This window comes from Garra rufa, chromosome 23 (assembly GCF_049309525.1).
Source record: "Garra rufa chromosome 23, GarRuf1.0, whole genome shotgun sequence".
Classification (NCBI taxonomy): domain Eukaryota; kingdom Metazoa; phylum Chordata; class Actinopteri; order Cypriniformes; family Cyprinidae; genus Garra; species Garra rufa.
In genome coordinates this window covers 14,778,257-14,792,316 of record NC_133383.1, presented here as the reverse complement: position 1 = coordinate 14,792,316, position 14,060 = coordinate 14,778,257, and the positions used below count along the sequence as shown (strand labels likewise).

Below are 14,060 nucleotides of genomic sequence, written 5' to 3'. Positions count from 1 at the left end.
TCTTAACTATGCATATTACTAATCAAAAATAAAGCTTTGATATGTTTATGGTGAAAAAATTATAAAATAACTTTATTGAACATGATTTTTACTTAATATCCTAATGATTTTTGGCATAAATGAAAAATCAATAATTTTTTTACACATACAGTGTATTTTTGGCTACTGTTACATATTCCCTAGTTTTGTGGTGCAGGGTCTCATATGCTGATTTGAAGTTCAAGAAACATTTATTATTATTATAAGCAATATTTAAAACAGTTGAGCACTTTTTATCAGGATTTTTTGATGAATATAACGATCCAAAGATCAACATTTATCTGAAATAAAAAGCTTTTGTAACATTATTTAATAATAAATGTGACTGGACTTCTGCTGTATTTTGAATTAAATAAATGCAGGCTTGGTGAGCAGAAGAGACTTTTTTTTACAACATTTTTGACTGATAGTGTACTTAATGTAGTTTTGAGGCTGGCAGAACGTTTAAGCTTTGCAGTAGACCTGCGCGGAGGTAGAAAACAGAAGAACAAATAGTGCGCATCCTGCAATATTTTTTGTTAACAAATTACATTCTCACTTTAAAATTTATAATATACTTAATTTCATGTTAAAAAGGAGTGACATCACTCGTTAAAAACTTAGTATCGATTACAGAGAAAGAAAACTTCAGAAATTTCGATATGTCTTTGTATCCATCCGCCAATTTCCAATGTCCTTCGGAATCATACACTAGCGAGGCTCACAAAATGTATAATATCGAAGAACTTCTTTGGATTGCTTCTTTGTTTATTTAAAAAAAACTGATTTCCATTTTAATTGCACTTTTAATTAGCGAAGGTCATTTGAACTCTACTTGAACGGGTAAATTACAGTTCGGTAAATATGAATATTAATATTTAATGAGCTTGGGCTAATTCTGTCGGCTTCCTAGCATAGTTGTATGTTGTGTACATTTGAATTTATGTTTGAGTATGTCTTCGCTGGTTAGTTTGCTCTTTAGTTTAAACTTGTTTCAGCTGTCTGACAGCAGCCAACTGTAATTAGTGAGTAAACAATATTAAGCAAACATTTATGAGTTGGTTTGCTTTGCTATGCTAAAATTATTCAACCAAGTTATTTTAGTTTTCAGGTAAGGAAGAAACCTCTGGTGACTTCTTTAATTTGATCCATGGGACATCTGCATCATGACAGGGGTTCAGCCAATGCCCTGTCCGGTGCTCTTGGGCACTGTGAAAGGTGGAGGTTTATCAGCTCTGCTACACAGATACACAATTGAGAAAAAGTTAGCAAAAGTGGAAAAAGTGCTCAAAAAAGGTATGCATACATCAGGGGCATTTCCAATTTGTATTTTTTACATTGCATGTACATGTTTCATTAATACTGTTTTATATTACATCTTTCATAGGTGTGCCAGTTGACAGTATGAATCACCATGGACAGACACCACTCTTTTGTGCGTCTCTCCTCGGCTTTGCTAGTGTAGCAGAGAAGCTTCTACAGCATGGAGCTAACCCAAATCAGTAAGGCCAAACCCACTGAGCTTGTCTGAATGTGAAAGTAACATATCATCTCATGTGTGGTGTTTTTTTCACCAGCCGCTGTAATGATGGAAGTACCCCCATCCATGCTGCAGTTTTCTCTTGTAATCCGTGGTTGCTGAGTTCACTGCTGGATGCTGGTGGGGACCTGCGTCTCCATGATGATCAGGGCCGGATGCCGAAGGACTGGGCTGAGGCAGGTGCTCAGGAGAACAGTCCGAAGGTTTGTGCTTACTCTTTGAATGCTGCTTTGGTTCTGAATCAATAAAATGCAGCACCAGCGCAGCCTTTGTCATGACAGAGTATTTCATAATATAATTCATTATTACATTTTCAGTTACAATGTCATAGTTTCAACATATTTTGTGATGTTTCATACTTGAAACACCACGTTTCTGCATACATTTCATTCTGTAATTTCAGCTTCTACAGTGTAAAGACACCATCAGACATTTTTTTCTTCCTTATCTACAGATGCTTGCTTTTCTGAAGAGGTGTGAGTCTCAAATGCAGAGCTTGTTGCAAACTCATCTGGCCAGGGATGCGCGTACCACCATAACCTCATCAAAGACACTGCTGAGCTCTCCATCCCTTCTCAAGCTCTTGCGACCTTGGTAAGATCTGCAGCTCTTCTCTGGCCATTCATCTTTATCAATTAACTTTTTTATGTTTTAAGGCTGAAATACACTACATGACTTTTAAAATCTTAACCGATTTTAAGAGAATAGTTGAAAATTCTGTCGTTAATTACTCACTTAAACCTGTAAGACCTTCCATAGGCAGCAAGGATACTACCACATTCAAGGCCCAGAAAGGTAGTAAGGACATCAATAAAATAGTCCATGTTACATTAGTGGATCAGCCGTAATTTTATGAAGCTATGAGAATATCTTTTGTGCGCTAAGAAAAATCTCTTCTTCTGTTCTCGTCCGTGTCAGTTTTTGATACGCGTACAGAACCAGAATGCAAATCGGGGGGAAAAAATGTGCTAAAGTTGTATACTGTACTCCAGCCTTTAGTTAGAGTGTCATTTAAAGAAAGAGAAATAAAACAACACCTAGAATAGTGTGTTCAGAAAGTAAAAGTAAATATTCAAATTGTTTTGTTTGCATGTGTCTCTATTTTTAGGGCATCTGGGCTCATTCATGAAAATAAAATAAATTATAACATGTCCGCCTGTGATATGATGATGCAGTGTTTTGGCTATGGAAAGGTTTGTGTAAATTTTCTTTATCTCGCAAATATTTTAGGAAGATTAGAACCCCAAATACAAATCACATTTATTTGTAATATGCATATCTGTTTTTATATTTATGAACATGTTCTAAATTTTAGATTACAATTAAAAGGATTTATAAAATGAACATTCCCCTTCCCTTTAGCATACCAAAGCTACTAAACACAATATACTTTTACTTTGACAGCTATTAATCACATTGAGCTGTTGTTAAGATGTTCTGTAATCATAACAGTTATGCTTTGAGAAGCCAAGTTTGAGTCTGGGATTGGCTGCTTCTGTGCCCTTGATAAGTGACAGTGATTTAGTTCAAGCTAACGACGAGCCTCTCAATTCCGTTATGTGTGGATCTTTCATACGTATGACCAAGTAAGTCAGTGTAATCAAGTCTTGACCTTTTATTGAATATGTGTTGAAAACAGGGGTCAGATTTAAATTGATATACAGCATTTTCTTACAGCAAATGTAATACTTTTTTTGTTTAACTGTTTCTCAGTTACAGTTGGAAAGGATGCTGTGTCACTGTTAAAGAGCTGCATGATCAGATTTTGCAACAATGTGAAGAACACGATGGTCTTCTGGATCTGCTCATTTCTGAGCAGGAGTATTGCTGGTAAGAAAATGAAAGCTCTTTAAAATCTACAGTAAACATATGTGACCCTGCACCACACAACCAGTCATAAGTAGCATAGGTATATTTGTAGCAATAGCCAACAATACATTTTATGGGTCAAAATTATCTATTTTTCTTTTGTGGCAAAAATCATTCAGATATTAAATAAAGATCATGTTCCATTAAAGAATTTTCAAAATTTCTTACCATAAATAAATCAAATTCTAAAATCTATTTCTTTAATGTTGACTGTAATTTTAGTCAAAATGCCCAGAAAAAAGCTCTTGAAATTTGGAGTACTTCACCCTTAAAGGAAAATTTTCATCATATACTTAAGTAATCGAAAACCTGAAATTATTTTTTCCTGCATTGTTATTTGCTATCTAAATACACTGTGCAGTAGCCATGGTTACTATTATGTCCTGTGCAGTCAGCTGTCTCACCCGCACCTGCTGCTGCTGATGGCTGTGAGTTTGTCCGCTGACCTGGACAGCACAAAGCTGGTCTATGAGAGAGTAAATGTGGGGTCCCTGTACAGTATGCTGCACCAAAGGGTAATATTTGAAATACCAAAAAGATTTATTAATGACTGAGAAGTGGTTTATTTTAAACTGTGTGCATTGTTTGTTTTCACACTCTGCAGCGGGAAGAGTTTCCTCTCCTACAACTGGTTGACCTGTTATCAGTGGTGCTACAGGTGTGTGAGGTGTTAATGTACCTCCATGGACGATCTCTGGTGCTGCGGGCCCTTTCTTCGCACACTGTACTCATAGTGCACCCAGGAGTTGCCAAAGTAACAGGCCTTGGGTTCATTGTGCCCAGGTACGTGTCCTTTAAAATACACCTGATGCATCAGAAGGAAACAGAATGCATTAAGAGCTGGGGGGTGAAAACGTTTTGAATTTGAAGATCAGGGTAAATGTAACTTATTTTGTCTTCAGGGAAACATGTAAGTATCTTCTTTAGCCTCGGAAGGGCAGTATTAAATAAAAAAAAGATATTTAGGCAAAATAAGAAAAACTGACAAATTTTCATTCCGTTCAAAAGTTTTCACCCTCGGCTCTTAATGCATTGTGTTTCCTTCTGGAGCATCAGTGAGTGTTTGAACCTTCTTTAATAATTGCATATAAGTCCCTCAGTTGTCCTCAGTTTGAAAAGATGGATCTCAAAATCACACAGTCATTGTTGGAAAGAGTTCAAATACACAGAAATGTTAAAAAAGCAAAATAATTTGTGGGACCTGAAGGATTGTTCTCGTGAACAACTATCACTAAACAAAAAAAAACACAGCTGTGGATAATTCAAATAACAACACAGTATTAAGAATCAAGTGTATGTAAACTTTTGAACGGGGTCATTTTTATAAACTCAACTATTTTTTCTCTACTCTCTCTCTCTCTTTTCTACAGTGAAGGAACGACCTCCTACACCCCACCTCCTGTTCCGTTGCCTCTCAGCCTGATCAACTGGGCAGCTCCAGAAGTGATTAGATGTAGAGCATGCACAGGAAAAGCTGATCTTTATAGTGCGTGCTCCCTTATACAGGAGATCTATACAGGTACCCTCATGCATGTGATGTAAACTGTAGAGCTTATGTAATAGATCTTGTTTTGTGTTACTAGTTTGCAACTTGCTTTGTGCAGACGCTGTGCCATGGGGCTCCACAGACCCACGCTGGATAAAACGGTCAGTAGAGGCCGGTCAGGCTCTGATAGCAAACCCTGTGGTGCCTGAGCCTTATTACCAGTTCCTGCAAACAGGCCTCCAGCACAGAGCCCAGCACAGGACCAGCAGCCTGCACGATTTGTGCTACAATATACGCTGTTATATAAGGGTTTGTACATTGGTTTAATTCTGTTGGATGTCCACTACTTAAAAGTTGGTGTCTGAAATGATAGAAAATGTAAAATTAGTAAGTAAAATTATTAGGGATACGACATACAAGGTTTTTTCAGATATAGAAAGTTTTATATATATCAGCATGAGAGTAAATTATGCAATCTAATCTACAACAGGAGATTAGAAGTGAGAACATGAGAAGTGGATGGCACTCATGGTCAGCTCTCCAGAGCATCGCTGGATGGAAGACTGACATTAATCAGACAAGAAAGCAAGACAAATCTGGTGAGATTTCCATCCAGTCATGATTAGGGAAACTTTTAGAGCACAGAAAATGATCGCTTTTTTGAAAAGGTGTTTGTTAAAGCGATAGTTCACCCAAAAATGAAAATTCTGTCATTAATTTTCAAAACGCCAGCTCTTGCGTTAGCAGCACATCACGCATATGTCGTGGTACTCTTGTAAGGGCCCGTTGAGGACACGGAAGAGAAGAAATTGTTGAATAAAGTTTTTATTTTTGTTTTCTTTGCACACAAAAAGTATTCTTGTAGCTTCATAAAATTAATGTTGAACCACTGATGCACATGGACTATTTTAACAATGTCCTTACTACCTTTCTGGGCTTTGAATGTGTCAGTGGTGTTGCTGTCTATGCAGGGTCAGAAAGCTTCTGGATTTCATCAAATATATCTTAATTTGTGTTCCATAAATAAACAAAGGTCTTACTGGTTTGGAAAGACATGAGGGTCAAAAATTAATGACAGAATTGTCATTTTTGAATGATCACATTTGTCAGAAAGTGTCTGTTAAGAACATTAATGTAATGTAGTATTTTAATATAGTTTGTCCCATTCTTTCCTCTTAGTATATCAGCACTGCAGGACTGCAGTACACAATGAGATCCAGGAACATCACCTGGAAAGAATCTACAAAGAAGAGGAGTCCACCACAGACACTGATGACCTCTACTCTGATATTTCGCAAAGTGACATCACTGCTTTGCATGAATGGCCAACTACTCATCATGCTCCACTCTCTGAGCCACCTTGTTCTAAATATAGTGATACAGACAAGGATCTGGCAATCAGTTGCTCCATGTCAAAGCATACTGGCTCTATTGTTCTCAATCTTAAAGTGTCTCAGGTTCTTCTACAGCAAGCTGAGCAGAGTCTGGATAACGTGGAGGCGGCCCAAATGGGCGCACCATGCTTTGATGAGGTGGATGCTGCAGTGAAGAGAGTGAACATGGAAGAAGAGAGCAGTGATTGTGCTGGGAAGGCTGTGGGGCCACCGTTCAAAAATTATATACCCAGGACCATTAATACAGAAGAGGAGGTCAGTCAGTACAGTTCAGCTCAAGATGAGAGTTTCGAGAGCACATCCTATTCTAGTAGTGTACAGGTATGTCAGTATCTCATTTTTTAATGCTAAAATTATAATATATACAGTTGAGGTCACAACTGTAAAGTTTACATACACCTTAATTATTTTACCAAAATAAGTGGGTTCATACAAATTGTTATTCTTTATTTTGTACTGACCTAAATAAGATATTTCACATAAAAGACGTTTACATATAGTCCACAAGAGAAAATAGTAGTTGAATTTATAAAAATGACCCCGTTTAAAAGTTTACATACTCTTGATTCTTAATACTGTGTTATTATCTGAATGATCCACAGCTGTGTTTTTTTTATAGACCCTTGTTTGTCCTGAACAGTTAAACTGCCTGCTGTTTAGGTCCAACAAATTCTTTTGAAAAAATGTTACATTTTGAGATCCATCTTTTCATACTGAGGTCAACTGAAGGACTCATATGCAATTATTACAGAAGGTTCAAATGCTCACTGATGCTCCAGAAGGAAAAACGATGCATTAAGAGCTGGGAGTGTAAACATTTGAACAGAATGTGTTGATTTTTCTTATTTTGCCTAAGTATCATGTTTTTTTTTTTTCATTTAGTACTGCCCTTCAGAAGCTACAGAAGATACTTACATGTTTCCCAGAAGACAAAATAAGTTAAATTTACCCTGATCTTCAAATTCAAAAAGAAATGGCTTCTGAAGCATCCGTGAGCATTTGAACCTTCTGTAATAGTTGCATATGAGATTTCTGATTCATAGAAAATTCAAAATTAAAAAAAAAAAACATTTATTTGAAATAAATTAGTGAGCTGATGATGTAAATAGTATATATACAAAATATGAGGAAAAATGTCAGTTACAGGAGGAGAACGACTTGAAGAGACAAACAACAAAAAGAGGACAGCAGCAGACAGGACATCAAAAGTCTGAGAGGTACAACAGTATAAAAGCATTAGCAGAAAAAGACTATTATAAATCGTATACAAAAGGAGAATGATATATAAATGGCAACAGGAAGGATATATATGAACAAACAGGCAAGAACATGACAAAAAATAAGCGAATACATTTCTTTCTTTCAGGTTATATGTGCAATTTGGGTTGTCTGCGACCCAGAAAGACAGCACACACCGATACCTTGCAGAACATTTCCAAACAAAACCCTCATGGACCAGTGAGAGACAACAACCACACCATTCATTGTCTTCATTTATCTCATTTATCCAGTTCAAAGACTGTCTAAGAGGAGATGTGTTTGTGTCGGTGCAGGTGAGGTTAGTGAAATGGTGGGCCTAATGACTCGTGGGTGTTTGGGGTCACCCCTGAGTGCTTTCGGCAGCAGTGACAGTGAGGATGTTGTGGAGCAAGAGCTCCACCTACAGGACAGACATAGTGTGAACAGCTACCAGGAATCTGAGACCCAGGAGAGCGCTGATCTGGAGCAACTCTTCAAGAGTTTTGCCGGTAATAGAGCTATGACTGAAATTGCTGTTAAAGGGATAATTCACCTTATTTACTGACCCGTATCCATCAGTTTGGTCACCCACATTTATAAAGGGATAGTTCACCCAAAAATGAAAATTTGATGTTTATCTGCTTACACCCAGGGCATCCAAGATGTAGGTGACTTTGTTACTTCAGTAGAACACAAACGAAGATTTTTTTACTCAAACCGTTGCAGTCTGTTAGTCATAAAATAGCAGTTAATGGGCACCAAACCTTTGAAAGTAAAAAAAAAACATGCACAGACAAATCCAGATTAAACCCTGCGGCTCATGACGATACATTGATGTCTTAAGACATGAAATTATATTTTTTTCTGAGAAACTGAACAGTATTTATATAATTTTTTACCTTTGATACACAGCAATGCCTAACTGTCCTGAGAATGCTCAGCATCCGGCGCGTTACATGTGTACGCGCTCTGGCGCAGTATAATTTCTTCTCTTCCCTGTAAGTCTTCGATGTGCGTTTACAACAGTACCATGACGCATGTGTGTGGTGCTGCTGATACAGGAGCTGACGTTTTGACATATGCGTCATGGTACTGTTGTGAACGCACAATGAAGACTGACAACGGAAGTGAAGAAATTGTTGAATAACGGCATGAATTTACATTTTGGGGTGAACTGTCCCTTTAAATTCCAAATCTTTTTTTTTATTATCATTACTAAAAATATGTTTAAATGATATTTAATACCAGGTATTCAGAGCGATAGTGAGGAGAGCACAAATTACCATACTGTCAATCACACTTTTGATGTGACCAACGGAGAGCAGGAAGCTACAAGCCAAACTGAGGTGAAAAACTATGACCTTTATTTGTATTTGTTTTGTACAGTTCATTAATGTTTTTTTACATTAAAACACAGGCACCCACATTTACCTAATATGCATTCTTTTTACATGTAGAGCTCTTAAAGGTACAGTAACAAAATCAACTTTTTGTGTAATAGTCTGTTAAAGGAGAACTCCGGTGTGATTTTGACCTAAAGTGTATTGAATCATGATACCGAATGTGAACGTACCTTGCATATCTCATCTCGGTTTGTGTCCAGCAGTCCGAAATCTGGGGTCAGTTAGCCGATGCTAACAACAGGTTGTCAATGAGAGTCAATGGGGCATCGAAGTAGCCATGTAAATAAATCACTGTTTTACACCATTTACGAGGCACAAAGTAGCTCCACACTTCATTGGTAGACTTCCAAGGGCCCTGACATTTAAAACGAGACATTGAGAACTCAGAAAAAGCACCGGTAGTTTATTTACAAGAAGATTTATACAGACAGTACCTGGAAGAGAAAATCCGGTCGCCGCCATCTTGAACTTAGTCACGATAAGTTGAGTGTCGAGCACCAAGGAATTTATCAGGTTATCAACTTATCAGGTTGTAGTTTCCTTCGTGCTCGACACTCGACTTATCGTGACTAAATTTAAGATGGCGGCGACCGGTCTGTTCCTGGTGGAAAATGTCTGTATAAATCTACTTGTAAATAAACTACCGGTGCTTTTTCTGAGTTCTCAATGTCTCGTTTTAAATGTCAGGGCTCTTGGAAGTCTACCAATGAAGTGTGGAGCTACTTTGTGCCTCCTAAATAGCGTAAAACAGTGATTTTTTTTACATGGCTTCTCCGATGCCCGTTTCACTCTCATTGACAACCTGTTGTGAGCATCGGCTAACTGACCCCAGATTTCGGACTGCTGGACACAAACCGAGTTGAGATATGCAAGGTACGTTCACACTCGGTATCATGATTCAATACACTTTAGGTCAATATCACACTGGAGTTCTCCTTTAAATAAGGCCAGGGAGAGTTTAATAAATGATAATTTAAAGCTAAATCACAATTGTTGATATAAAACTGCTAAATATGTACCTTTAATGTATGGTATGGTTTAATTGTGTCACAAGGATGAGGGAAGTTCAGATGGTTCGGACTGTTCACAGACACAGCAATCTAGCATGTTCTACACACCCAAACACCACCTGTCATTCCATGCATCATTTGGTGAAGAGCGCTCTCAGGTGAAAATTTTATTGTGCTCTTTTAGTAACACAATAAAATCAAAAGATTAGGCATATGTTTTGAAGAGTAAAGTTAGTATGATTCTCTCACCCTTTATTTCTCAGTCACTGAGCTCAGAGGACGAGTTAGACGTCACAGTGGAGGTATGTCGACCCAGCACATCTCCAGCAGAGGGAAAACAAGCTGTTGATAACAGTCTGAGTGGTATGTAGATCAAAACATCCAGCAGTCATAGTATTGCTAGTTTTGTGGGTAACATTTGTGACCCTGGATCACAAAACCAGTCATAAGGATCAGTTTTTTTTCACTGATGTATGGTGTGTTAGGGCATTATTTGGCCGAGATTCAAATATTTGAGAATCCGGAATCTAAGAGTGCAAAAAAAAAAATATATATATATATTGAAAAAAATTTAAAGTTTAAAGCTGTCCAAATGAAGTTCTTAGAAATGCATATTACTAATCAAAAATTATGTTTTGATATATTTATATATTTATATACCCATGCTACTTATGACTGGTTTTGTGGTTTAGGGTCACATTTGTCCTTTATTTATAACCTTCATGTCACCCTTATTGTTATCTAGAATACCAGCTTGCTCAGGAGTACTCAAAGGAGTCAGAATCCATGACCCCTGTGCACAGGTGCATACCTACTATGAATAAATAAATTCAAAACTCATAAATAATTCTGATAAAATGTTGTTTATTGTAATAACAAATAACAATATATTTTTTAGTTAACTCTACTAATTTTCATTAAAAATTATAACTCTGTGTTTTGGTAATTTTGTTCAATCAGTTGTTTGCCAGATCTGGCTGAGATTGCAGACCTCTCCAGCATATCCTGTTCACCAGGCCAGCATCAAGTGGAGTCAGTTGAAGCTCCGCCCATCCCTCACAGCAGAGGACATCCACCCTGTAACAGCACCCCACGCAGCCCAAAAGGTAAAAAGTGAATCAACATGAAACAAAATTCAGAATATGTTGTGTGGGTCAGTTTTGTCTAATTGTGAACACTGTTTAATAGCAGGCCGTAGGACACACTTTGAAGATATGCAGGTTGGCACTGAGCCCCTCCCTTACCTCCAGAGCCTGTTGGACACGTCGCCATGGGGCAGTACTCCGACCCATACTGTCTGCACAGAGACTTACGCCACAGCCAGTGCAGGAGACAGCAGCAATGTCAGTCAATGAAATATTATTTTATATAAATACTATATTTCTGTCAACAGTCATATCATCTCATATCAATCTAATCTAATCTAATCTAATCTAATCTAATCTAATCTATCTAATCTATCTATCTATCTATCTATCTATCTATCTATCTATCTATCTATCTATCTATCTATCTATCTATCTATCTATCTATCAGCAGGTTGGTCAAATATCTTCAATATTGTTTTAACAATATTGAATTCACTCAAAGTTTCGTCACTCAAAACAGTTTCTTTATTATTAACAAATGCTTGTTGTTTTGTCGTAGAAACTTGTGTCCGATAAAAGTAAATGTACCATTATCTTATTTTTACATCAATGTAATCACAGCTGAAGCATTTATATTGATATTCTGCTTCTCTTTTCAGACAAATGCCTCTGTGTCCAGCATCCTGCAGTCGCCGGCGATAATAAGCATCTCTAAGGACGGAATGGAGGAAATAGACTCTGCCTCCAGTGGTAATGCAGAGTTCACCACTGCCAGCTCTGGAGCAAGACAGACCACAGAGACCAGCCAGGGGACCAGTGAAGAGACAGAGCATCCTATTGGTATGACAGTTTGTTGTGTATTTCAGTAGTTTTCTAAAACTTAATTATGGGCTGTATTTGCCACGATGTGAGAATCAAACTGTTTGTTTGTGTTTCCTGCAGAGAATTATGATGTGGGTGAGGAGGGAGAGGAAATAGGTGACGACCCGTCAGATTCTGAACATCAGTGTGAGCAAGAGCCCTGTGATGAAAAGGTGTTTGATGATGAAGACACTGCAGAGAAGATGGAAGGATGTGAAGCTGAAAACCCATGTCAGATACAGGGTAAAACAGATCTACAGTAGGGCTGTGTTTTTATTATTTTGAAGGAGGAATTGAAGTAGTGCTTCTGTATTTTTCAGACCAGCATCCAGATCTCAACCCTGCTGATATTGATAGTAATGCAAACTCGCAGAAAAGCGATAGGAGTCACAGCCTTGATGAAACAGAGAGGTAAAACCCTCTTCGTAAAGGGATTTACTTTACTGGTTGTAAACTTTATGACACAATGATGACAAAAAAGAAAACAGTGACACTACCTTCATTTCCATTACCCTTTGAATTGCGCAAATTGAAAATACGCCCAAAGGAAACAGGTTAATTTTGGAAAAACTCTTCTGTTTTTGAACCCTTCGCAACAGTGACTGTTTTGAGACAGTCCTTAACAGTTAAACTGCCTGCTGTTCTTCAGAAAAATCCTTCAGGTCCCACAAATTCTTTGGTTTTTCAGCATTTCTGTGTATTTGAACCCTTTCCAACAATGACTGTATGATTTTGAGATTTATCTTTTCACACTGAGGACAACTGAGGGACTCATGCAACTATTACAGAAGGTTCAAACGCTCACTGATGCTTTAGAAGGAAAAACGATGCATTAAGAGCTGTGCACATTTTTCTTATGTTGTCTGAATATCGTATTTTTTTAGATAGTACTGCCCTTCAGAAGCTACAGAAGATACTTACATGTTACCTATAAGTCAAATTTACCCTGATTTTCAAATTCAAAAAGTTTTCACCCCCTGGCTCTTAATGCATTGCGTTTCCTTTTGAAACATCAGTGAGCATTTGAACCTTCTGTAATAGTTGCATGAGTCCCTCAGTTGTCCTCAGTGTGAAAAGATAACTTTCAAAATCATAGTCATTGTTGGAAAGGGTTCAAATACACAAAAATGCTGAAAAACCAAAGAATTTGTGGGACCTGAAGGATTTTTCTGAAAAACAGCAGGCAGTTTAACTGTTTAGGACAAACAAGGGAACTGTATTTGTATTTTTCTCTCCTAAAACTTAAAATGAAGTTGCTATTACTTTGAAATGCCACATGAAATCTTGCAGGGCAAGCTCCACGCTTGATGAGGATCTACAGAGAATGATTTTGGAAAGAGCCACAGAGGAAAGAACCCCTAGAGATCCAGGGTCCCTGTGAGTGTTGGAGCGCTATGTTTTTCTATGCAAACAGACTGTCTGAAAAAACAGCCTGGAAGTATCTGGATTTTTATTTTTATATATGAATGATATTTTACTTAAATTATGTCAAACATTAATCTGTACTTGGTCTAGCATGTCTCAGTCTGACATAAAAGGAGAGGGGGATGTAAGAGAGGACATAAGTTGTCCAGAAGGGGACTACATAGAGACAGCAGCAGGTGCGTGGAAAGAAATATTTTTCTGGCTTCTTTTCAACAGTTAGTAGCTCAAAAAGCTCAATGAAGTGTTTCACTGGATGAAACCCTATTTTGTTCTTTCTGTAGAATGTATAAACAAGCTGGGAGAGAAGATTGAGGAAGATAATGAGGAGAACCATCCCAACAGGTGCACACAAAGCATAAAATTATAGGCATTTGACCCTAGGAATCCTGTTTCTTATACATTAGCAATATAGATATCATCACTAGAAATTAAACACTTTAAAGATAAATTACAAATTTAAAATTTGATTTTTTTTTTCAATGTCATTAATTTATTTTTATTAGCAGAGTTCTTGAGCAGACACTTCCAAAGTCAGTCAAACTGCAGTGTTAAAGATGAGCCAGTCCTGAGTTTTGCCTCTGAATTGTTTCTATTTTAGATGCTCAATGCATGTGGTTTGCGTTCTTTTATGTTGAATTTACTGTTTAATGAAAAAAAAAAAAATGTTCCAAAAAAAAAAAAAAAAAAAAAAATCAAATTTATGTATGTCAAGTTGGAGCTTACTTGC

General features: G+C 37.3%; 1 protein-coding gene across 1 annotated transcript; it reads left to right on the top strand.

Moving 5' to 3' along the window:
- The first annotated feature begins 1,184 nt into the window (after nt 1-1,184).
- Nucleotides 1,185-13,700, top strand: tex14 (testis expressed 14, intercellular bridge forming factor). The gene is made up of 28 exons (XM_073829236.1): nt 1,185-1,314; nt 1,406-1,520; nt 1,596-1,761; nt 2,013-2,152; nt 2,667-2,751; nt 3,011-3,144; nt 3,272-3,388; nt 3,819-3,942; nt 4,032-4,210; nt 4,798-4,946; nt 5,032-5,222; nt 5,404-5,512; nt 6,093-6,628; nt 7,454-7,524; nt 7,674-7,765; nt 7,861-8,055; nt 8,795-8,869; nt 9,990-10,117; nt 10,223-10,322; nt 10,705-10,762; nt 10,920-11,065; nt 11,151-11,302; nt 11,707-11,887; nt 11,990-12,151; nt 12,229-12,319; nt 13,199-13,285; nt 13,424-13,509; nt 13,615-13,700. The coding sequence occupies exons 1-28, from the start codon at nt 1,185-1,187 to the stop codon at nt 13,698-13,700; spliced, it is 3,885 nt and encodes a 1,294-aa protein (XP_073685337.1).
- Nucleotides 13,701-14,060: the final 360 nt, after the last annotated feature.